This window comes from Cladophialophora carrionii (assembly GCF_000365165.1).
Source record: "Cladophialophora carrionii CBS 160.54 unplaced genomic scaffold supercont1.1, whole genome shotgun sequence".
NCBI lineage: Eukaryota > Fungi > Ascomycota > Eurotiomycetes > Chaetothyriales > Herpotrichiellaceae > Cladophialophora > Cladophialophora carrionii.
Window position 1 is genome coordinate 3,996,699 of NW_008481816.1, and position 24,717 is coordinate 4,021,415.

Genomic DNA, 24,717 nt, shown 5'->3' on the forward strand with positions numbered 1-24,717 from the left:
TGGGTGGAGACGGTCGCGGTCATCTCGACTCAATCTCGCGAACCGATTCTGCTTCCTCTCCGAATGTCGATTGTCCCGTCCTCGTTCTCGCCACAAGGTCGGAGCCACGTTGCAGAGCTCAGGATGGCTTCTTCGATGAGCAAAAGAACGCAGGCACGAAATGAACGGGAGCTCCATCAACTACTGTCAGTCGCCGGAAACTCGCAGTGCGCCGATTGTGGTGCGAAGAACCCAGCGTGGGCAAGTTGGAATCTGGGCATATTTCTATGTATGCGATGTGCCTCGTTGCATCGCAAGCTGGGAACGCATATTTCCAAAGTCAAGTCCTTGAGCATGGACACGTGGACGTCGGAACAGGTTGAGGTGAGTTGACGGACTTCACTTTCGAGTGCCCGCGCATTCACTGACGACTCATTAGAGCATGAAGCGTAACGGCAACAATGCAGTCAATAAAGCGTACAATCCCAAGAATAAGAAACCCGACATGCCGCTCGACGCCGACGAAGTAGACTCGGCCATGGAAAGATTTATACGGAAAAAGTACCAGGAAAAGAGTCTGGCAGATGGGAAACCACAGCCTCCCCAGCGAGACGACAGTTCACCCACCGCTTACTCTCCGAGACCGCCTCTTGAAGACCCAGATTCACCTCCGCCTCCTGTTCCTACGAAGAAAGGCAAGATATTTGGATTTGGCCTGAGGGCGTCGTCGTCGGCGTATCCCTTCTCCAAGTCTGATAAGAAGAAAAAATCACAAGAACCTCGGGTGGATAGCGCGTTCCCCATACCTACCAGGGGCTACGATTCCAGAATGGACGACGCGCGCTATGAGATGACGGACGCGGAGCTGGAGCGAAAGTTGGCGACCCTGCGAGACATGGGCTTCACCGAAACTGAGCGGAACGCAAACCTGCTTCGACGGTTGAACGGCAATGTGGAGAGGGTTGTCGAGACTCTAGTTCGACTGGGACCTCGAGAGAATGGAGACACTACTTCGAGGCAGAATACCAGGTCGGCTTCAGCTCAAGCACCTCCCCCGACTTCTAGAGCTCCTGAGCCATCCTACAACCCTTTCACGCAGTCGGCGAGTCAGCCTACAATCGGCCTGTCATTAGGCAAGCCACATGAACCCTCGACACCGACAAGCACGACGACCTTTGGCAGCAACAATCCCTTTGCTCCGCCTGACCGTACGACGACAGGGCTTGAGCAATCGTTTCAATCAATGCAGGTATCACAGCAGCCTCAACAAGCATTGTTTCCTCACAGCACTGGGGGATATCCCAGTCAACCTGCCCCCATACAGGATCCTCGCTCTCAGTACTCAATGACGCCTCCAGTCACGTCGACGCAGTATCAAGACTTCGTGGCTTCGCCGCCAGCGCTTCCCGTTCCCAGCAACCCTTTCTTCCAAACGGCCTCACTTTCAGCTCAGTCTACTGGAAATAATCCATTCCTCACCCAATCCCAAGTACCTATGTCTCCGTCAACAAATCCATTCCTCAATCAAGGCCTCAATCAACCACCACAACCACCACAAAGGCAGGTCTCGCTACCTGCAAGCTTTAATCCTTTTGGCATTCCACCTACACAGACCTCGCCTGGGCAGCAGCAGCAGCAGCAATTCCAACCACAAGATCCCTTCGGTACGACTCCCCAGCAGACGACCCAGCAACAAAATGATCCTTTCCAGACGCAGGCCGCACAGCAGCAGGCTCAGCCAGCCGGTTACCAAACAGCACAGTCCCCATTTGGATTCCCTAACACCCAGTATGCGCAAGCTCAACCACAGGCGCCGCCACAACAGCAGGCTCAAGGACAAGCATCGCAATTTCTACAACAGCACCAGCCTTCTTACCAGCAACAATCAGAACAACAATATCCGCAACAAACTCAGCAGCCATTCCAGCAGTTCCAGCACATGCCTCAACAAAGTGGTCGCCACGACAAAACCTCCATCCTTGCACTCTATAATTATCCGCAACTTACGTCTCAACGCCTAGCGTCCATCCCCGAGCCAGCAACTGAACAGCAGCAACCCCAGCAACAGCAACCACAACAGCAACCACAACAGCAATACCAACAACAATACCAACAACAATACCAACAACAATTCTCGCCAATGCCATCAGATCCGTTCGGGAATTTGCCATCACCGAAACGGAGCGCGACCATGCCAGTCAGCTTATCGAACATGCATTCCGCAGGCGGAAGCGGGAATCGGAACCCTTTCATGACGAATACAAATGCTGCAACTCAGAACATGAGTGCAGCCATGAATCCCTTCGGTGGTGGTACGAGTCCGTTCGCATCACCTCCGCCCCAGCCTGGTCCGCAGGCACAAACCCAACCTTCACCATTCGGGCAAGCCCAAGCCCAACAACCCCAGCAGCGATACGCACATGGCCAGCAGACCAATCCGTTCGGCCAGGTCCAAGAGATCGGCCACGGCTTTGTCCCGGGCGGCGGTTTACCTGGCACGACGATCAATTACAGCCAAGGACAAATCTTGTCCACGCAGCAACGACCAGCGCAAGGGGTTGCAGCACGACATGCGAGCAGCGAGAGCATGGCAGTGAACAATCTTGACGCAGGAAGGCACAGTCCCGACGCGTTTGCGAGTCTAAGTGCACGGTATGGATGAGGGGGAGCACGCGGGAAGTAAACGGGACGTCGATTTGGACTGATCGCAGATGAACGGACGAGAATATCATGCGATTTTTGAATGCGACGCAATGGGGGCTACGGAGAGGCCCCAGGCTGGGGAGATACGATTTGTATAGTGACGACCCACGTGAGCGTGCACATGGCATATGGCATATAGCGTGATGGTAGCATGGAGTTTGACAGCGGGCGTGATGATGAGTGCTGTGTCGCAAAAGGTTTCTTTTCCAGTCTGTGGCGCCGAAAGGGAAAAAGAAAAATGATGATCTTGATGACCTCTGAACAGCCCGAGTCCATACAGCTACTTACTGTAGCTACCTCGTGTACACTTGGGAAACCCCATTAATCTGGACGGTTACAACGATGGTGCGAGGGATCCAGTGATGGGGGATGAGTATACAGTACCGTTGATCCGGCCCAACGCGACCAAGGGAATGAGCGTCGTATGTACGGAGTACCTCCATCTACTGTAAACTCCTTGCTTTTCCCTCCCTCCTGCGGTGTACGCGCTCTATGCAAATGGTGTTGCCATTGAGCACCAAGGATAGATCTAGTTCCCACTCGGGGCTCAGCAGTCTCCGTCTATCTCAGTCCGCTTCTGGCTCTCTGTGTTTCCAGAACGGCTTCTCCACGACCCGTCTGAAAGGTTCGGTGCGGCCCTCTGACACGGAGTCATCCTTCTGCTCCTTCTTCGCGTTCTTCTGCGCGTCTATATTTCCGCTCTTGGCATGCCCTCGTCCCAGGATCTTGTGCCCACTACTGGCCCCTTCTTCGATCTCTTCTTCCGCTTCAATCCCAGCCCCATCTGCGTACGCAGTTCCAGCCGCAACTTGCTTTCGCGTACCACTATTGCTGTTCCTAGCCCACAGCTCCTGCAGAGTGGGGTCTAAACACCAAACAACCACGTCGCCTACCCTCCGCCAATCGTCATGCCACTGGGAATTGAAACCCCTCCAACACTCTGCGTACGCGGAACCCCGGAGCGCAGCCTGCATCGTGGGCTCCAGCTGGGCGAAGAAGACGAGATAATCAGGCCAGGGTTTCCGCCGCCCCGTGCGCGTGGCCCAGAAGGTCTCTTCGCGCTCCTTCGCCAACACCTCGGCGGGGAGGGTGTCGATCTTCTTCTTGTGCCCTGAGGAGCGAGAATGACGATGCTGCTGATGATGGCGCGGGAGCTGTGCGTGCCCTCCCATGGCTCCGTCGTCGGGTTGTTGCGAAGCCAGTGGCATGTGGCGGCTCATGTGCTTCTTGATCCACGTGGCGGGGTTCGCGTAGAACTGGTCCGCCTCGTCCATGTACGTTTGCTTCTGTGTCTGGTTGAGGTCCAGCGGCGGCTCACACGTCAATGCCCAGCCGCGGATGCCTGGCTCGTCGGATGTGGCGGGATATTGTAGGTGAGAGCGCCAGGGCGTGGAGTGGCAGGGCATTAGTGTGCCGATCGTCATGTTGGTTTGCCCGGCGAGGTAGTGGGTTTCGAATTCCCCGCGGAGGTAAGTCGTGAGGGAGATGATGCCTGAGTTGTGGATCTGCGAGGTATAGTATGCGATTGCGACGTTGAGCGCCAAAATGGGCAGTAGGATCGGCCGTCGCCTCAAGGCCGGTTGTGTAGAGGTAGACTGTTGTGATGGGGGAGATAGGAAGAAAGACGATACCGGGAGGGCGGCTATGATGTGCAGGGCCGGGAGGAGCGGGTAGATGAAGCGGACTTCCTTGTGCGAGATGAGCGAGAACGCAGCGGGCACGAGGAGTGATGTCCTTGCGAGCAACCTGAGCGCGATCCGGCCCGCTGGAGTGGCATCTTCGATGGGTCTCTCGTTGCCCGATTGCCACACACGGTACAGTCCGACCAGAGTGAATGGGAGCGCCGTTGTCAGCAGGAGAGGGTACCCCTGCGTCATGTAATAGTGCCAGTCATTGTTCCCATAGAACGAAGCCAACGACTGCAGGACGTTGACGCGCAGGAAGTTGACAGGCGGGAATACCCACGCGTAGTAGAAAATCCGATCGACCACAGCGGAGAGCAGCAAAATCGTGCTTCCACAGATCACCGTCTCGCGCGCGACCATCTTTTTCTCCTCCAGTGGACCATCCCAGTTCCAAACAAATGTATACCAGCTGAGGGTCATCCAGATGAGTACGTTCGTGGGGCGTAGAATCACAGCAACGGCCGCGCAAAGCAGGCTTCTTCTGAGCCTGGTGAGGTCGTCTGTGGACTCTGCTCTGTGGGCCGACTTGTCTCGACTGCGGACAACATGGTCGTCAGGGGGGGCTGTAGTCTCCTCACGGTTGCGAAGTGGTAGTGCCCAGTGCCATGGCCAATTGTACAGAGCGACGATTGTGAGGGTTGTTTCCAGCGAGTTGGAGAAAGTTCTTGTCGAACAGAACCATTGCCACGGACTGGCGACCGTCAGAGCGAGGGCGGTCAGTGCCGCAGGAGACTGGGCGCCGTAGATGCCAGAGGCAAGCTTCCAGGTGTAGAAGTCGCTCAGCGCAGCGAAAAGAGCTTGTAATATCTTGGGCGCAGCAAGAAGAACCTCCGCTCGAGGATGATGCTGCAGCCTGAGGAGCCCGGCGAGCACATCCGCCAGCTGGTAGCATATCCCAAAGATGGCCGGGTGGATGGCTGATCGCAGATGGTGCTTCCACTCCTGTTGTTCTTCATGAGCTTGAGTCCGTCGAGACATTGGAGACTTCGTTTGATCGCACCCAAGTTATCCATGCTCCCGCTTCCTTTCCGAACGCCCATTGCCATGCCGGCTCTAGCGCTTGAAAGTACTCATCCGGCTGGAAGAACGTCTGCACAATCAGGGCATTCACGAGACGAAACGCGAGCAGAAACAGCAGCACACTATGCGACTCCATCTGACGCCACGGTGGCCGCGTCGGTCTCGACAGGGTCGACGTGGCGGCTTTGGCTGTGGTGAGAGAGGCATGCTGTGCGCCATGATTAACGCCACGATCGATGCCAGCAGGCTGTTCTGTCGACATGTCTTCCCAATGGGTCACCGTCGCGACAGCATTAGAACTACAGGAGTCATTGGAAAGCCAGAGAAGGCCGAGACGCGACTTCGATTCTGAGCATCGAGTTTCTCCACTTTCTCAGCCTTAGCGACGAGCAGCTCTGACCAGTGTCAGATTTACAGAGGTGGTTCGAGGACCGCCAGAGACCACAGACAAACAAATTGCGATTCTTCTACTGGGTATTGGCATCTGATGGTACCTTGATAGTTCTACACCCGGCCCTGATCCTGCGCCCATTTGCCCAAATGCTTCCGTCAAAATGATTCCAACACCTGCCTGGTTGGCCGGTCCACACACCACACTTACTCGACAGTCACAGACTTGGCCAAGTTACGCGGGAAATCAACGTTCAGACCTTCGGCGACGGCAAGCCAGTAGGCAATCAACTGCAGAGGGATGACATTCAACAGGCCTTGCAAGAGGTCCACCGTCTGGGGAACTTCGATGAGCTCGGTCTTCGAAGGAGGGAACTCTGGATCGTCCTTGTTGCAGATCACGATGGGCCTACCACCGCGAGCAATGACTGTTATAGTGTTAGAGCACGCACTGAGGAGGGAATCAACTGTTGCTTACCTTGCTGATATGCGTTCAATGACTTGGCGAAGATGTTGTCCCGGGTCAAGATCATGATAATAGGCAAGTTCTCGTCGACGAGCGCCAATACACCATGCTTGAGTTCTCCAGACATGACTGCCTCACAATGCAGATACGAGATCTCTTTGATCTTCAGGGCTCCTTCCAGAGCGGTTGAATATTGGCTGCCACGGCCGAGCAAGAGAAGGGATTTCTGGTTCTGCAAAAATTTGGCGCACATCTCCTTGATCGAGTCGTTGAGCTTGAGGATCTCACGGAATTGATCGCTGACCTTGGCAAGGCCGTCGATGATCTCTGCGCGGCGAGCTGCCTTGGAAGCCCGGTCCTCGCTAAGAGACAGGGCGAACATGATCATCGCCACAAACTGCGATGTGTAGGCTTTCGTGGACGCGACACCGATTTCTGGTCCGGCGTTGATGTGAACACCGCAGTGGGTGAGCATTGAAATGGACGAACCGACCACGTTGACGATACCAACAGTCAACGCGCCACGCTCCAAGCAGTATCGGAGAGCCATCAATGAATCGGCAGTCTCGCCAGACTGTGACACAAACACGCAGGTGTCGTCCCTGAACACCGGCGCCTGTCTGTCGAGGAAATCGGAGGCCAACTCAACCGCGATCGGGATTTCTGTCAGTTCCTCAAAGGCACCACGAACCGCCATGCACGAATGGTAGCTAGTACCGCAGGCAATGAAGATCAGTCTTCTGCATCTTCTGATGGTGCTCATGTATTGTCTGAGACCACCGAGAGTAACAGTCTTGTTGGCTACGTCCAAACGGCCACGCATGGTGTTGACGACCGACTCAGGCTGCTCAAAGATTTCCTTCTGCATGAAATGGTCGAACTTGCCCTTCATGATCTCTTGAAGCTCGAGCTCAATTGTCTGGATTGCGCGGACATTGCTAGTGCCGTCGTCCTTTGTCAATCTGTGGATGTTGAGCTGACCGTCGTGGATATGAGCAATATCATCATCCTCGAGGTAGAGAACCTTCTTGGTGTGTTCGACCAGGGCCGAAGCGTCAGAGGAGAGGAAGAACTCGGCGGGTTGAGGCATGCCATCGTCTGACAGGAATGCTCGTGATTGAGATCGGTGGAGGAGGGACTTATCGGGTGGTGCGAGAAGGCCGCCGGGAGCCAACAATCCATTCGCTGACTTCTTGACTGCAACATTGTGGTTGGCGACCTCAGCAGCCAAAGCACCGCCTTCTTCGCCGTACTCGACGTCCACAAAGTCGACCTTCATCTTCTTGGCCGTCTTGACGCCCACCACCAGGGGAGAACCCTTGCGAGCAGCGATGCATTCGTGGGGGAAGTGGACCGACTTCATAAGCAGGCCAAATGCTCCCTGCAGCTCTTTAATGATGGCCTTCCCGAGGGTGGTGAAGTCGATGTCTGGGTGTTGATCGTAGAGGTATTTGGCGAGCTTTGCAATACATTCGGTATCAGTGTCGGTTTCGAATTTGAAGCCCTTGCCTTCGAGCAAGGCCTTCAATTCTTTGTAGTTTGTGATGATACCGTTGTGGACAATGGCAAACTCCCACTTGGGGTCAGATCTGGTATCAGTCAGTCACAAGTTGCCGGGCGTGTGGACGTCTCGAGCTGACCTGTGCGGATGGCAATTCAGTCTGGATGGCTGGCCGTGGGTGGCCCATCGGGTGTGGGCGATACCGCAGTGAGAGTCGAAAACCTTTGTCATGTCGACACCAGACTGCGCAACCAGCTCGCGGAGTTTGGCCACCTTGCCCACCTCTTTAAATGCAAACACCTCATTCTTCTTGTCGCCATCGATTGCTAGACCGGCCGAGTCGTAACCTCGATACTCCAGACGAGAAAGACCTGGAATGTGGCTGTGAGTGAGCAGTCTTGAGGCGACCGGTGGAGTGGCTCGACATACCATTGAGCAAGGTATCTAGGATGAACTTGCGGTCCTTCTCCACCAAGTAGTTGATGTAGCCGAAGATACCACTGTTCCCCGTCAGCATGTCTGTGCAGAATTCCTACGACGGGACATACGAACCACATTTTGCAGAATATTCAAGCGTGTGTCTGGACTGGTTGTACTCTGCTGGAGAGGCAGCGTAGTGAATGTGAAGAGGCACTGCTCGCCTTGTTTTGTGGGAGTCGTGTTCGTCTCAGTGGACAAAGGAATGAATACAAGGTCCGTGAGAATAAAGGAAGGGAGGGGCTCAGGCAAGATCGAGGTCCGCGTGAGGTTCGGTGAGGATGGAGGACGAATGTGTGTAATATCTCAAGGGAAAGGTGGAGGGGAAGGAGTCAGCTCTACGAGAAGGATATGGCCAGGTGGTGGTTGCGCGGGTACAGTAAGTTCGTCGCTGTTTACTTATTGCTGACGGTCGGGCTGAAATAATTCGAGCCTCGACTGAACAAAGCTGCAGGTCTCGGACATTGGCCATGCAGCAGAGGCGCATATGGACTGCCCCTAAAGACGCAACGTTCAGGGTCTTGCCGCTACGAGCTACGGCCTCGCATAGCAATCCACTTGATAAGCCTGGTCAGCCCCGTCGGCAGGCTTCTATCGCTGCATAGCAACGCCTGACATTCGAGCTTGGCAGGAACACTTGCGGAAAGGAGGAAACAGCGTGCTTCCAGTCCGAATCAGAGAGCTATCCCCAAGGCTTTAAGCGGGGCCTTGCAGGCTGCGCGGGCTCCGATCTCCAGCGCGGACTCCCAATCATCGAGCCATCTCCCAGTGGTAGCGCCTAATGTTCGAGGTGTTGTCGCTGGTGGTGAAACAGAGCGGTGTTGCGCTCCACACCGTTGTGCCACAGTCGTGTTCACAGTACTGTACGAGGACAGAGTAGCCACACCAGGCATCTTACGACGGGCTGCCAGTCAATTTCGTGTGCACAGTCAAGATCACCGTCTGCTCAGGTCATGTGTACGAGCATCCGCTCATCATGCCTTAGTACTGAGCGAGCCGGTGGAGGCAACCGAAGTTCACGTTATTACCAAAGGAGCTCCATCGCCAACGCAAGTGCCACCTGTGTCCTAGCTCGTACCAAAGGCATCGCAACGTGTCCACCAGTGCCAGTGGGCGACTCAGTGGCGAAGTCCAAAAATACGGACTTCGTCAGCTCCCCCTGTCTAGGGTTGTGAGACGTCACCACCATTCCCCCTCTCCCGCTTCCTGAAACCGCTTAGCCCCCAAGATCTCGGTGCCCTGTTTCAGCGAGCGGATCAACTTCCATTCTGTGTTAGCGCACAGCGTTGTCCTACGAGCGCACCACAGCCTTTGGCCATCAGCCACTTTGGAATAGGGGCTACGAGTCAATGGTCCATTGGCCCTCCACGCCCCGCGACTCGTATACCTCTTCGCGACATATTCTATTCTCGTCGAGCATAACTAATCATTCGGTTTTATGCTACGCGTACCTAGGCTGCGGTACGTTATGAACCACCACCCATGGTTTTGACCATGTTTGCAAAAAGTTCCTGTCGCTTGGTCTCGAAGGCTTCGAATGCTTGTTCGGCTGTCCCGACCGGGACTTGCTCCTTACCACTTGCAAGTCCGGCATACGCCTGGGGTGCTAGATCAGCAGGACGAAAGCCTTGCTGGAGGGTAAAGAACATACCTTGTCGATAAATTCATCAAGGGGCATCCCGATCTGTCGACCATTCTTGATATCGGGTTGGTGCTTCTCATCGTGGAGTTCTGTCTGGACGGCTGGAGGATACAGCTCGACCACTTTGATATTCGACCCCTTCAGTTGTTCACGAAGACACAGCACAAAACTATGGGCTGCCGCTTTCGAAGATGAGTAGTTGGCTGCTCGGGTTAAGGGAACCATGGCCAGTCCAGAGGTGACATAAATCAAAGCGCTCTCTTTGCCTGCTTTGCCCTTTTTTTGGAACAAGGGAAGGAAAGCCTTGGTCAGCGCTAGATGAGAAATGTAGTTGGTTGTCATTTCAAGGATGAGGGTGTCGACATCTATCGAGTCAGGGTCGCTGAAGTCCGTCTTTCTCTGAATGCCCGAGTTGAAGAGGATGCAGTCGACATCTGGGTGAGTACTGGTGACGTTCTCGGCAAAGTGCGGGATGGATTCGAGCTTGGTGATATCGAAAGGTACGGCTTGGATCTTCTCATGGCCGTAATCCTCCACCAACTTCTGCAGGTTCTCTTTACGACGAGCCACGGCGACCACAAACGAACCATCATCGACGAGTCTCCTGGCAAGAGCCTCACCAATGCCTGCACTGTCAGCTTTTGGGTGTAGGTAAATGCGAATCATCATCCATACCGCTGCTGGCCCCAATCACAACAACTTTCTTGTACGGGAATGGCATATTGGCTAGTCAACGAAAAGCAGTCTGCAAGCAGGTGTATCTGATGAATCTCGTTCGTTGAAGATCACTATGATCAGGAGAGGGAAGTCACACACAGAAGCCAGTGGGCGCAGCTCCCTATAACACTCACCTGGTCCCGGTGCGCCAGATATATTGACATCATTACACGCACCAATTGGAAAATTGCAAGTGAAATCCATGATGCGCCTTGGGCGCAACTGCCGAAATGGCTTACCTACCGGTGGAACAGGGCAAACCTTGAAAGAATTGCGATCAAAAAATCTTCCCACTACGTCCTATGGCAGTCATGTATATGTACAACAGCCTTGGGACGTCTTGACTCGGTCATGAGTTTCCATCCTACTAGGAAGGTCACGTGGCGGCCGTTGTCCGGGCGCAGGCCAGTACTACCAGGGACCCTATTCAAGGCCAAATATGTGCGGTGGAAGCTCCTTTTAGAGTGGTGCGGCATAGACCGCGATGTCGCAACGGTAGAGCGACAGCTTGAACCTTCGGTCAAGATCCGGTTGACCTAAACGACTCGGAACTGAGTAGGCAAGGAAGGAGTGATGCAGGTGCACTAGGGATATCATATAGGCCAGGCTCGCGGGACAAGTCTCGTGTCTGCTGCCTGGGCATACTGGGGTACTGCTCATGACCAATGCATTGTTATTGTGGTGCGCCACAGAAACTGTCGGGTTTGGAATGTGTTTGCTGTTGGCGAGAATGTTCAGCGCAGGCACGACATCTCAGCTGCGCTTTTTTCCAGTTTCGCTTCACACTGAAGGTGTCGATCGGCGTGCCGAGCCTCTAAACCCAATGCGGACTGGCGTCTCCTTGAACTTCGCTCACAGTGCAGACGCTTGCTTGCAAGTTCCAGTGCAAGGTGCAGGCACAGGCGCTACAACCCTCACGAACGCCTGAATTGTGTTTCTCTTCCGTTGCCATCCCAGACACTGTCACTCTCGCTTCGCCTCGAAACGCCTCTCTGCCAACGACTGGGAGACCTTCCACTGCACCCAACGCCGATCCGTCGACTGCGCCATCTGGCCAAACCGGCCCCCTTCCGACTTGAGCCCACTGACGCGTTGAAACTTCCAGCCCACATCACGGTCAACACCACCCCTGCGCTGCATGCCTACACACTTCCATACTCTCACCGACATATTGAGGAGGGTGCTTGAGAAGATGAGCGCGCAGCTGGCGTCATAACCGAGGACATGTCGCGCCCGCAGGGCACTTCCTCTCATTCCAAACTCGCTGATTTCTTTCCTACCGCCCCCAGCGTCATCCAGCAGCGAAAATCCTCAAAGCTGCCTGACCTCGACAAACCCAGATTGCGCCGTCCTGATGAGCGCGCCGAAGATGTCAATGCCAAAGAGAACCATCTTCGGCACGCGCTGAACTCGTCGTCAACCACACCGCATCCGCCGTCACCCGCGAAACAGCACCAACCGGCAAAGATCGAGGACGCCGACCACTATCCGGGCGACCTTCTCAATGGTGTTGGCTCCGCGAGCTCGTCCAGCACCGCTTCATCGGTCTTCAGTGCAGCTCTCGCAAATGCGGCCATGCCGGGCGCAAATCAACTCAATCTCAGCACTCTGACCCCCCTCACAAGCTCCGACTCTCCTCCAAATGGTAAACTCATAAGTCCAACTGGTGATTCTGGCTCTCACACTGCAATGGATAGCAGCAAACCTGCCTCCTGCCTGCATCAAGGTTCTATGACCCCTCTTCATACTCCTCCTACCCATCGACGAACCGCCCGTGACTGCAATTCCGATGTCAAAGGGACCAAATGCACCTACGATCCGGAACTGGACAAGACCCTCAATTCCAAAGACAAGCGCAAGCTGAAGCCTCAGTTCCTAGACTTTGGTGCAAAGCCCGAAGATAACTTCCAGCCACCAGACCCTCGGTTATCCATCCCAAATTATACAAAAGCTGTGGTGGGAAAAGGCAAAGCAAAATTCCGACCTGCCCCATACAATCTGAAATCATGGGTTCCAGATGCTGCGACTGCGGTTGCGCCGCCTCCGGCCACGACCGTCGTGGTCACTGGCTTTGACCCTATGGCCCCTCTTTCGCAGATCAACGCGTTGTTTTCGAGCTTCGGTGAGATAGAAGATTTGGACAACAAGACAGACCCCGTCACCGGGAGGTTTCTGGGCATCTGCAGCATAGCATATCGAGACTGCGCCTCCTTTCAGGGCGGAGGACCTATATCCGCCGTCCTCGCTGCCAAGACAGCATACCTGGAGGGGAAACGCGGGCAAAGGATAGGCCTCAAGACGGTCCAGATCGTGATCGATAGGGATGGTTCAGTCACGGAGAGGATGGTGGAAAAGGCGATTGCGCTGCATCGGAAAGAGAGTGGCTTTACAAATCAGTCGCGCATACAGCCTTCCCCTTCCCCAGCACCGACACCAGTCACAGTGCCATCGCCTGCTGGCTTCGCGAAATCTACGGGACCGCCACCTACTGCACCGAAAGGCCCTTCAGGCAAGCCTTCCCTACGACCACAGTCCACGTTTTCGAGCGCATTCCCCATCCCTGCGAAACCAGAAAGGCCTAGCAAGTTGGTTGCGCCTTCTGCGGTGGGTACGGCGACCGCAACATCCGCTGCCACCCTGGTCGAGACTACGCCTATCGCCGAGACGCTGAAAGTACCCTACATCTTCATTGCGCATTGTTATGTACCTGTCATGACAACTACCATACCGCATCTGAAAAAGAGATTAAGGATGTACGACTGGCGGGAAGTCCGATGCGACGAAACCGGCTACTTCATCACCTTTGAACAATCACGCAATGGACAAATGGAGGCAAAGAAAGTCTTCCACGGCTGTCACATGCAGCCGCTGTTTACCTATGTGATGAATCTGGAACTCCATCTGAATGGCAACCACAAAGCAATCAGCGCGACGGACCCTGCGCCTCTGCCCACATCGGTCACACCGACCGGGCCAGTGGATTTTGTGTATTCGAAACAGGCCTATAGATTGAGAAAAGAGCACGATCTTGATCTTGAGGAAGAAAAACGACAACGCGCCAGAGATCTGGATCCCTCAAGAGCTGTGGTGCAACTTGTTATCCAGGAGTTAAGGGATAAGCTGCTTGAAGATGTCAAAACACGGATTGCTGCTCCCATTCTGTACAATTACCTGGATCCTGGCAGGCATGCCGAGAGGCGGAAGGCGCTTGGTCTAGATGACCCTGAGGGCACGCGGAGACCAGCCTATGGCACTGAAGGCTCTCAGACACCAGACTCGCGCGTTGGCATCGGCCGACGACCCCTTGGAAGTAAGAATCTTAACATTCTTTCTTTGCCAAAAATTGGCAAGAGGCCAGGTGCTGGTGGTTTGATTGGATATCGTGATGAGGGAAAGAAAGCTCCTCCGAGGCAAAATGTCAGGTCCCTGTTCCATCAGCTATCTCAGTTCCACGACGAGGAAGATTCGGAGGACGAGCGCCGGACGTCTGTTACTCGAGATACCGAAGATCTTGAAAGCCGCCCTCCGAGCCGCATGAGTATGACCTCCGTATCCGACGATGATGATGAGCTTTTGCGCAAGGCGACCAAACGTCGACTCCATGCTCGAGAAGAATCGGAAATGGGCGACAGCGTGATTAAGGATGAAGTTGACACGTCAAGACAAACTGCAGAAGATCTCATCATTGCCAAGCTGGAGCGGAACATATATGAAATGTCTCCTTCCTCCAGAAAGCGGAAGAGACTGGTGAAAGAGCTTGAAGCTCGAAAACGCCAGAAGGCCGATGACGAATTGTTTGGCGTGGCTCAGAACGAATTCGAGCGCGAGCAGTCCGAGGATGTCAAGGTCGAGACTCCTATCGAAGCCACGCCGGACGCTGAGTCAGATGCTACCAAGGTCAAGAAGCCGAAGCCCAAGAAGAAAACCAAGAAGCAGATTCGGGAAGAGCAAGAAGCACTCCGGCAGGCACAGGCCGAAGCTGAAGCCGCTGAGGTGGTGGACAATGTCCTGGAATTTGCTGAGGAGGAAGAGGCCCTTGCCGAAGCGGCGGAATGGCGGCCAGAAGTGGAATGGGGCGTATCAGCTGAAGAACCTCTGCCTACTGTGGATGACGATGAAGATATCGTCCCTGACCTTCGGGGTTGGCAAGCCAGTCTTTTCGACGCGGAAGACCTCGAGTATCTGGCAGCCGCCATGAAATCGATGAAGGCTATGGACATTGGTGATCCAATGGCATGGGCCTGGAAACAGGAGCGCATACGTAATCTGAGGTCTGGAGCTCAACCGGGAGCTCTTAGGACGGACCCTGCTATTGATGGTTACTATGTTCCCAACCAATCGGGCTCGGCAAGGACGGAGCCTATCAAGAAGATTCTGGAGTCTGAGAAGTCGAAATACCTGCCTCATCGCATCAAAGTTCAGAAAGCAAGGGAGAAAAGAGAGGCCGAAGCGAAGAAGGACCCTGGCAAGGCACCTGTGGTGGAACTGCCCAAAGCTTCCTCCCGGGGCAAACGTGCCGACGATCGACGGACGGTCAAAGATCTGGACCGGCAGCGCGAGATGTTGCAAAGTATAGGTGAAGACGCCGATGTTCTGCGCTTCAATCAACTCCAGAAGCGCAAGAAACCAGTCAAGTTCGCCCGATCTGCCATTCACAACTGGGGACTCTACTCTCTCGAACGCATTCAGGCCAGCGAGATGATCATCGAGTACGTCGGGGAGAAGATTCGACAAGAAATCGCCGATCTGCGCGAGATCAAGTACACCGAAAGCGGCATCGGTAGCAGTTATCTCTTCCGAATCGATGAAGGAACTGTTGTAGATGCAACCAAGAAGGGTGGTATTGCAAGGTTTATCAACCACAGCTGTTCGCCTAATTGCACGGCCAAAATCATTCGGGTCGGTGGCACGAAACGAATTGTCATTTACGCTCTGAGAGATATCGAGAAAGGTGAGGTTCAGCATTGGGCACATGAGAGAAAGGAGACTAACAAGAGTTGCAGATGAAGAACTGACGTACGACTATAAATTCGAGCGTGAGATTGGCAGTGACGACCGTATCCCCTGTCTCTGTGGCTCGACCGTCTGCAAAGGCTTCCTCAATTGACGAACAGGGGTCCAAGTATCCGTGGCGTTTTCTTCAGTTCCTCGTGTTCCTAGCATTGCGAAGGCATGTGGAAGGACTCTGGGTTAGGCGTTCTTGCTTCGCAGCATGATGGAGGTTGGCATGAACATTTAACAAAAGCACGCTTCGCACTGGGCAAGTCCGAAGGACAGAGGGTCAGCACCAGCGAATGGGCGCCGATGGTCGAAATGACGGCGGTGAACTTAATGGGGTTTTACTCAACTCAGGTACCCGAGCATTACGGACAGGGAAGGGATTTGACGCCGATTGACGAACGCTGGGGGCGGCCATGTTTCTCTATTGTATAATCCGGCCAGTTTACGGCGACGGCAACGGTCACGGCAATGGCACAGCCCAGCGCTTTGTGTGCAGGCTTCCTGGTGAAGTCTCTTGCGTTGCCAACGGGCGCTTCGTGAGGCAACGTTGCTCAGCGTGCTTGCGCGTACATAGATAGTTATCATGTCCCTACCAGATCTAGGTGGTATTTGGACGAGCACTCCCTTTTCCTCCTTCCTCGCCGGTCAAATCTGGTACAGCAGAGGAGATTCCTTGCTAACGACCTTGGTTCTCCCTCCATGTGCATTCATCAACGCTTTGCTGATCTCGGCCACGATCCGTTCTCATGTCATTAGGTCTTTGAGCGAAAGAGGCTCGCCCAGCACCAAACCTTCTCAGTCTCCAGCTACCTCAAGCTACCGGGTACATGCTTTTGTCCGGCGATGCTCAATGTCATCTAATCAAGCAGTACTTGGCCCTGGATTAGTTCTTTGACGATCGTGGCGCCAACGGGCGAGAGCCCTACTGCTCCGTAGTCTCTTCCCAAGCATGACTGCCACGCAGACCGAGCGTCGGCCAATGCCCACGTAGGCATCTTGTCCCATTTGTTCTGTTGACCATAGGTCGTGAGGTTGAGTCTTTGTGTCATTTCTTCGCTTGTGCGTCCATTTGTTCATCCTGAATATGAGTTCCTCTCCTGAAGCGTCGCCTTCCTTCTCACACCAAATGTGCGGGTAACAGGAAGTTGGCCACCCCTTCCTTGATAGGGTATTCGAACCCGCAGTTCCCGCAGACGAGTTTCCCTTCCACAACGCCCGTCTCCAGTAGCAGAGCGTGCAGCTTCCTCAATACTTCTTCGTCGACCTCTTTCTGGGCCATCTCGACGTCCATCCCCTCGGCTTGTTCCGCATTGGTGTCGTCAAGTGGGTTGCGATCGGGGAGCATACTCCCGACACCTAGTTCGGCGGCTGTCGTGGTCAACGCTTCCCAGTTCACGCGTGGTAGGATGTTGCGTATGAATAGGGGGTTGAAATCTATGTCGGTGCGTTCTAGGATGGCGTCGCGGAAATGTAAAGGGAAGGAGGCGGACGAGGACTTGCAGGCTTTGACGGCGCAGGTGAGGAAGTTTGTTGTTAAGAGTTTCATTTTGGGTTTCCTAAGCTGCGGTCAATTGATATGGTGGTATGTCGTTCCACGCGGTAGATGAGAAGTGTTGTTGAGTTGTTCTTGCACAGGTGGAAGGTGGCAGAGGAAAGTTTTCTTCAAAGATGGACGTTCACTCCATCTTGGTCCTCATCTTTCGAAAGTTCGACATGCCAAGATTTCTGCATTCACAGATCCAGATAGATTGAGTTGCAGCACGCTCTACGGCGTACAGGACCCGTCGGCCTGAGATACAACTTTGCGATGCTCCGTACAATCACTACATATCCTGTCGTGATGTGACAACGAGCCGACGCCTGACAGCCACGGCACGGCTACATAAATCGACTCGAACAGCGTAAAGACAGACCTAACCGGAGACCACGACCCGCAGCAGTCTCATGTCTGCCAAACAGCGAAGGGGTCATCGAGCTTTTCTACGACACCGTTTGATCGGAATATAGTCTATCTAAAAAGAAATGTCTGGCACGCAGGTGACTTCTCATCCACAGCAGGACTCTCCGAAGAGACACCTGCATTGAAAGTGAAGTCTAAAAAGTGCCTCGTTGCAATCGGTCTAGATCGCCAATATGACCTACCAGCCCATGGTTGCAGAGCAAGGAATTGGCGGTTGATTAATGCGTTCATATCATGTTTTTCATGAAGTGTGAAGAAAGAGAAGGAATGAAAATGTGACCGGAGCGTGAGAGGATGAGGAGGTTTTGATGGGGAAGGAACTCGCGAGGTTTTGCCGAAACCAAGCTAGGATGGATGCGGAATGGTGTGAGCGGCGGGCTTGGCAAGGCGAAACATCGTCAATCTTCGAATTTCCGTTTTGATTTCTGCGTCCTGGTTAATTATTCCTGCAAGCACTCCTACCACTGGCAAGCTGTCCTCCAGACATGACTCACCCCTGCAAAACACGCGCATTCTGCATCTGCTGACATGAATCAAAGAAGCTGTTTGTAGGGTATCCGTTATTGTCAAATATATCTTCGCGGATTGGCTGCAACCAGGAGCTGAGAAAGTCGCGCTATTGCCTGCTCAAGCTGACTTTTTCGTTCTCACAATGCATATGTCGCTTCTTCGACGCGAGTCGAAGACCGTGGAGCAGCAACTTCTTTGACCATCAGTAACACTGCTGGATACATCCATACATGATGGTTAACAACGCACTCCCAATACCATCCAACCACACTTGGAAGCATCTTGACCCTTCATCTCCATGGACAAGACGTGGATCCAGGGGCAACTGTCCAGGTCGCCCAACAACGCAAGTGGTAGAGCGATATTTGGCTTTTAGCAGGGCCTTGTCTACTCCACCCTGTTTCCTCTGGCTCTGGTGAAGAAGCAGGACTATTTATATGACAGACATTTTGATACCACTTGTTTGTTGTGTAGACAATAGAGGAGCGTGAAGCAGGTATCGTCGTTCGAAGACATAATCCCCTGAGCATGCGCGTCACCATGGCATTTCGAACCATCTGACGAGGATATGATAGGCGATGACCACGTGCGAGGTACAAAGACTACGAATAGGGCGAAGGGCATTCGGGTACAACTTTCTTACCACTGGATGGCTTCAGGCTCTTTATTTTCCGAGCCTCGTCGGCCAGCTTGGTTCCTCTCCCTGTTATCCCCATCCGGCTTCGGACTCGAATATTTCACACCACCACTCATGCTTACCTTGTCTAAGTCTTTCAACTCTCTTTCTCTTCTGGGAACGCTTCTTACAGCTCTAGTAGGCCATGCACCAGACTGCCGGCTTTATCACGGTAAGGTCTCAGGACGATCTGCAGTCACCTTGATGCCTCCCTTTCACCTATCAACACCCAGCTTCATCGCCTCCAATGCCCGCACTATTGGGAACATGTGGGAACGGCAATGACAATGGCAACTGGAGGCTTCTTGACTTCGACAAAGTGTTGGAATGAGCTAAAACTCCTCGAATGCGCGCAGCCTCGAAGCGTAAGGCTGGCACCCTCACCTAGTCTAATTCATGGGAGTTGGTGTCACGTGCTAAAAGGTTCGTGGTGCAATGCTTGCAGAAAGCGAGGGATGGGACATAATAGTTAGATGCCCGCCATTGAGCTATAGCCTGTCTTCAGTAGAAGTGCCCTGCCTCACTCTATCGAGATACACGCGAAGCGCTCTGGCGGTGTTCGCGCCCAGCCGAACCTGCAACGAGGAGTCGAGCACCCAGCGGCCCCTTTGCCCATCCCGTTTGCCGGGACGTTTTGCTATCTGTTAATTGAAGTGCTGCCCAAGGGGTTTTGTACTGTCTGCCCCCGTCCTACCCATTCCATTTATTGTAGCTTGCTGGTTGTTCGACACTCCAGAGGGGGCGTGTAAACAGGGATCGTGGGCATTTTGGTCCGCTTCCAGCCCATGCAAGCCCTTGCTCCGGCCCTAAAGCGCATCGAAACCTTGTGTCCACGACTCCCAGTGGCATGAGGCTGGAGGAGAATGCCAGTACGGCCTGACAGCGTGAAAACCTTGGATTTGTCACCTTTCGCATAGGCATGATGGCTTTTCCGTTATTGACATCTTCCCTCGCCAGGATTGTCCCCGAAGGTAGTCCCCGAGCCGAAGCAATACCCTGGAAATCGAGCCAAAGTCACATGTCCTGGCTAGAGAGTCGACCTTCAGCGGTGCAGTATCAGGTGGTCACGAATCCTGCACGCGGTCTAATATGAACTTGTGTTGATGTTCAAGTGCATCGTATGTGATCCTCAGTCAACCTCCCTGCCAGTGTGGGTTTGAGGCCTGATGCAAAGCGCCTACACCGCTGTGGAAGTGACTTGTGTACCTAAGATCGGTCATTGCCAATTGCGCCGCTTACTTAGAACGCAGAGAACCTCCGACACCCGTCCCAGGCTCAGATGACCGCGGAGCCTGCACCAGCATGACGTGTCTCGCCCATTGCACTGCTTGCTCGTGAGGCTTGGAAGCTCCCCTGGTGCTGCCCAGGCAATACCATACAGCTGCCCTCTCTCCTTCTCCCAGCTCCAGGAGCCCTCATCTCGCCCATCGCATTGACTATAAAGCTTGCGTCTCCTGCTTCCTCTTCGAGTTCTCCTTCTTCTTCTCTTTTGTATCTTAACCTTGGGTGCGAAGTACCTCAATCCTTCAATCCCCGTGTTCACAAGACTCTGTTGTTGTGGACATATATCCCATCTCCCCATGGCGTTCAATGCGACAGCCATGCCCGAGCTTTGTGAGTTAGCAATTGCTTTTCACTTCCTTGTCGTCCACTCCCATTCTTGATGATGCAGTTTGTGCTTCTTCGGCACCGTCGTCTGCCGATGCCCGTGTCTCTCAGCGGCGCCCGAGACCCCAGCTCAGCTCGACTATCCGATGCAACACTATTTGGCCGGTCCCCTCGCAATGAACCGTACGTACCTGGTGCAGGACGCCGCAGCCACCTCGCGGATCTTATCGCCACACTTGACATTTATTTGACCGCACTGTCGGGTGAGTCTGCCGGCGGTTCTGTCACATCCGCGAGGTTGTAAGCCACAGCAGGTGGACTGAACAGGGTATGTCGCATTTCTCTTTCCACCCTCCAGTATTCATTCGCAATTATTCTCGCCATCGGGACACTGATGTTCCTGGAGCCAAGGCACATCCCAGAAGTGTGGTGGACAGCGTTTGTGGTGGGCATTCTCAACCATCATCCCACCACAACGATGGAAAAGCCTTCCCAACACACTTTTTCACACTGCACCCGATCGCGCGGACGATTGTGGGCAAAACTCATTCTCCATCACTTAGTAGGAACTAGTGCATTGTGAATATCTTCATGGTACACTAGAATTTCGACGATGTCGAAATCAACAAATGGGTCGATGGTCGGGGTGTTGGGACGCGTGGGAGAGGGAGCTTGGTCTGCGATGCGTGCGGAGTGCCACCTGCCCAGCAGCCACTCGTGCCACTTTGGAACTCCTCACGCCAAGTATCCGAGCCGTCACGTGATGAGAGTCCTGGTGTTGCACTGAATTTTAGTGGCGGCACCGCTTTATGGTATTGACGAGTTTCCTATGAACAAAGTGAATTTGAATGAGTGCGATGGCAACTTTTGCTTTCAGGGCCTTTTAGTGGGAGTTGGTGGATGATTATGATGACAGCAGTTCGATCCTTTATGACGAGTTCGCCTTGCATGAGAAAACGATTATAAGTGTGCGGACGCCAGTCAAGGCCTGTACGTGGAGTGAGCACGATCTGACCAATCCGATAGCGACGTTGTATCAGCCTCGCGGAGTTTTAAGTTATTCCGCGCCGTAAGGAGTCCTCCTCCTGATGATCAAGCTACGGGACCAATCAAGTCAGCAGCTTATTTTTACACTCATCATGTTTGCCACTGCAGACTCACTATACTGTATTAGGTGAAGCACATTTCAATGGGCATTGCCTCGTACACGACCCCTCGGGAGACTAGGAAGTATCTTGTCACACCCAGCCGTCTGCTATACCCTGCTTGCGTTGTATCACCTACACCCCTCTTAGAGCATTGTGACTGGAGACCTGACCCTTACCGGTTAGTCGAAAGGAGCAGCGCTGACATCCTTATGGGTACTTAATTTGCAGACGCGCTTAAGGCTCTCCGTACATCGTCGGATATCAGATCCCTAGCTGCACCAATCGGAGGACTTTCGAGGCAGGATGGTCGATCCCCCGCAAGGGCCTTCCTTTTCAAGGGCCTTGGTGCAATCTTGGCAACTTAACCGACGGCCTCGGCTGTCATATCTCAAAGAGTTGTCCTATCACTCTCACATGCAACGAGAACCATAATTACCTCAATACCTTATGAATACTCACTTCATCCGCCATGGTGCGATAATATGCAAGCATAACGTCTGAGCATCCGTGTATTCGGTCGACTATCCTGTCCTTCTTTTCGGCCCCCGTTGACGAGCTTGAGCCGTTACGCTATGCACCAATATTGGACCAGTGCGATCGTGTCTTGCCGTGACAAACGCGCTGTTGATCTCGTCGTGGAAGAAATACTGTGTGCATGGCTTTTCAATGCATCCTCGCTGATCAGAAACAGATTCAGGATCCTCGATTCATGCGCATCTGGGTGATTGCTGGTCCCGAGGAACTTCTGCCTTTCACCACTGCAACTTCCTTCCGTTGTGCCGTCCTCCATATCGTGCTCTGTTGCTTCTGCAACTGCGATTATTCTACGATTGCCATGGTAAATGCCAAGAATATCAAGCATCAGGAACCGGAAACGTTAAGAAGACTGCGGACTGGGGAGCACTTGCGCCACGAAGGAAGAACGGCGGACCCTGACCATTGCGACCGCCGGGGATGTCGCTTTCCAGGAGGGGCAAAAGCTTGGAAAAGAACGCGTGCTGCCGCTCGAACGGCAGCAGATTCCCACGAGGAGTCATCCACAGTTGTGGAGCATCACGAGCTCAACACTCTTCATATCTCTCAATCTCGATCGACTAGTGTTTTCGTCACTGACACTTCGGTCCCTAGCAAACACTGCTGTATCATGCGAACATTGTTGGATATATTTTGCTATGCACGTAGTTGCTGCTACCCTGTAGGGGTTATCTCGAACATGAGTCCTGGATAAGACCTGCGTAAGCGTGGCTTCACGCTCTTTGGGTTTGAGCATCTTAAATCCATCTCTTGCCTGTGCTCTCCCTCGCTCCCTCTCGTAAAGAGCCTTACTAGTATTCAGCGTCTCGGGGACTCGTCATCTCGATCTCGGATCGAAGTCAAGTTCGTTGAGACCTATTTCGTAGACATAGTCACTGAAAGTGGTCCAGGTTTTCTCTTGCTCCATGGCCAGAAAATCATTGATCCGTGGCTTACATATCCCGCCCTTGGCCACCATGTATGTACGGAGTAGCCTGAGGCGAATTCCACTGCTATGAGGTTCTCGCGACGGTGGTCTTGGTGGGCAGTCAGTCAGAGCTTGGTATCATCTGTGTTGCAGATTCCCCTCATTGCCAGTGAATTTTGGTGACTACCTCGTCGTGATCAAGTCCTGCGATAACTTGGTCCGAGAGCCTCGAGTCCGTCTGCTGGGATGGAGCTGTTTCGGCATCAATGTCGCAGAGTTGCTAGGGAAGGCGAATCACTAAGCACAGTTAGTACAAGCAACAATTGTGTGGTTACAAGCTACCGAGCTTGAAACCGTGCACAGTCGAACACGTTCTCCAGGTCCAGGGCGGTCGACGGAAGAAAGCAGGAGGCCTCTGCGCGCTGCTTCGGCTTGAGAGCCTGTTGAGCTTTCAGTGCCGCGGAAATCGTATGGTATGCTTGAAATCCGCAACGGAGGAACGCCTTGCCCAGTGGCGGCGTGAACAGGGCCGGGTGACTCGGGCTGACTCGGGAATCATACACGGTCAGCGCGAGAAGATGTGAGGGCGGGCAGTCCAGGTCGTCGTTTGCACCCCGTCTTCCTTGATGGCTGCCCTTCTGGCCACCGCCACCGCAGAAGCACTCCGGTAGTTTCGAAGTCTGGCGTGATTTTGGCCGATGAGGGAATCCAGGTCCACATACACGAAGGCTGCATGCGGTCGGAACATTGAGGGCTCGTGGCAAGTAATCCGGGGCAATGGAAGTGGCGAATACTAAATGTCACCAGGGCTCGTCGTGATCACAACCGCCGGGCAAGGGCGCGAGGATAATGTTGGGACTCATCTCGGGAAGTTGACAGTAGGTTTGGTGTTGAGTTTTCTAGAAGACCGCCTGTTTGGGGGAAGAGCTAGAGCGTTGGTAAGGACTTCCGATTCTGGGCACCCGATGTGTTGGAGCTCGGGCGCCTATGCTGCAGAGGCGAGCGGAAGTCGACGGAGGGCGCAGAAACAACCGCTACGGAGCAGCGCAGCGGCCGGCCGGGATAAATCATCTCATGATGCTTGATACACAAAACCACAATCTGGCGTGATGCACAAACTTTGTTCTGTGTCGCGACTCGCCGCCACACGGGCTCGAACGACAATTGGGTTCGAAGTTCTTCAATTGATGTCTCGTAAAGTTTTTGCGCTCGCTGCGGCACGATCGCGCGAGACAAGAAAGTGATGTAAGGCTCACCAGGACCAAGACATCAACAACGAATCGCCGAGACAGCCAAGTGGCCGTAGACAGGGCGTCATAGGCGAAAGAAGAAGACTTTGTTCTGTTCGACAGCGATGAGCAGCACTATATACACTACCAGGGCCCAACTCGAACTGAGTCGCGATCACCGTAGCTGGAGCTCCTCAGAATGCGTCAGGAAACTTGGAATATAAAAAGGTACATGAGCCCCAATGTAATTGTAACACGTAGTCTGGAGCAGTTGGACTCTGTAGGATCGTGGCTATCCGAGAAATCAACCGTCCTCGTAACTCTCCGCATGGTGGAGTGAGCATGGAGATCAACTTTGTGGAGTGGCGGAAATGCCCAAGTTTGAGTTTGAGTTCGATCTGATGACGATTGCATCATCGCCTTGCCTGATTCAGCCGTTCGAATGGATGCGCTTCAGTTGTCGGTCATGCGGCGTTCAGTTTTGCATTGATTTCCAATTTGACATTCCAGCAAGCCGGTGCTGACGCGCCCAACGGCTTGACCGTGGTGACCAGTCCCGACCGC

At 53.7% G+C, this 24,717-nt stretch overlaps 6 protein-coding genes across 6 annotated transcripts; 2 read left to right on the forward strand and 4 right to left on the reverse strand.

The window, feature by feature from the left end:
* Nucleotides 1–333: 333 nt before the first annotated feature.
* G647_01425 (uncharacterized protein) lies at nucleotides 334–2,641 on the forward strand (the record flags this gene model as incomplete). Its single annotated transcript, XM_008724825.1, has 2 exons — nucleotides 334–363; nucleotides 419–2,641. 2 exons carry the CDS (start codon nucleotides 334–336, stop codon nucleotides 2,639–2,641), a joined length of 2,253 nt encoding a protein of 750 aa, XP_008723047.1.
* Nucleotides 2,642–3,248: 607 nt separating this feature from the next.
* On the reverse strand, nucleotides 3,249–5,649 carry G647_01426 (uncharacterized protein; the record flags this gene model as incomplete). The annotated part of the gene is made up of 3 exons (XM_008724826.1): nucleotides 3,249–3,420; nucleotides 3,529–5,309; nucleotides 5,368–5,649. 3 exons carry the CDS (start codon nucleotides 5,647–5,649, stop codon nucleotides 3,249–3,251), a joined length of 2,235 nt encoding a protein of 744 aa, XP_008723048.1.
* Nucleotides 5,650–5,984: 335 nt separating this feature from the next.
* G647_01427 (glutamine-fructose-6-phosphate transaminase (isomerizing)) lies at nucleotides 5,985–8,261 on the reverse strand (the record flags this gene model as incomplete). The annotated part of the gene is made up of 4 exons (XM_008724827.1): nucleotides 5,985–6,205; nucleotides 6,256–7,832; nucleotides 7,884–8,115; nucleotides 8,174–8,261. The coding sequence occupies 4 exons, from the start codon at nucleotides 8,259–8,261 to the stop codon at nucleotides 5,985–5,987; spliced, it is 2,118 nt and encodes a 705-aa protein (XP_008723049.1).
* A 1,426-nt stretch (nucleotides 8,262–9,687) lies between these two features.
* On the reverse strand, nucleotides 9,688–10,584 carry G647_01428 (uncharacterized protein; the record flags this gene model as incomplete). Its single annotated transcript, XM_008724828.1, has 3 exons — nucleotides 9,688–9,819; nucleotides 9,873–10,489; nucleotides 10,539–10,584. 3 exons carry the CDS (start codon nucleotides 10,582–10,584, stop codon nucleotides 9,688–9,690), a joined length of 795 nt encoding a protein of 264 aa, XP_008723050.1.
* A 1,220-nt stretch (nucleotides 10,585–11,804) lies between these two features.
* Nucleotides 11,805–15,687, forward strand: G647_01429 (uncharacterized protein; the record flags this gene model as incomplete). The annotated part of the gene is made up of 2 exons (XM_008724829.1): nucleotides 11,805–15,531; nucleotides 15,578–15,687. The coding sequence occupies 2 exons, from the start codon at nucleotides 11,805–11,807 to the stop codon at nucleotides 15,685–15,687; spliced, it is 3,837 nt and encodes a 1,278-aa protein (XP_008723051.1).
* A 1,011-nt stretch (nucleotides 15,688–16,698) lies between these two features.
* Nucleotides 16,699–17,127, reverse strand: G647_01430 (uncharacterized protein; the record flags this gene model as incomplete). Its single annotated transcript, XM_008724830.1, has 1 exon — nucleotides 16,699–17,127. One exon carries the CDS (start codon nucleotides 17,125–17,127, stop codon nucleotides 16,699–16,701), a length of 429 nt encoding a protein of 142 aa, XP_008723052.1.
* Nucleotides 17,128–24,717: the final 7,590 nt, after the last annotated feature.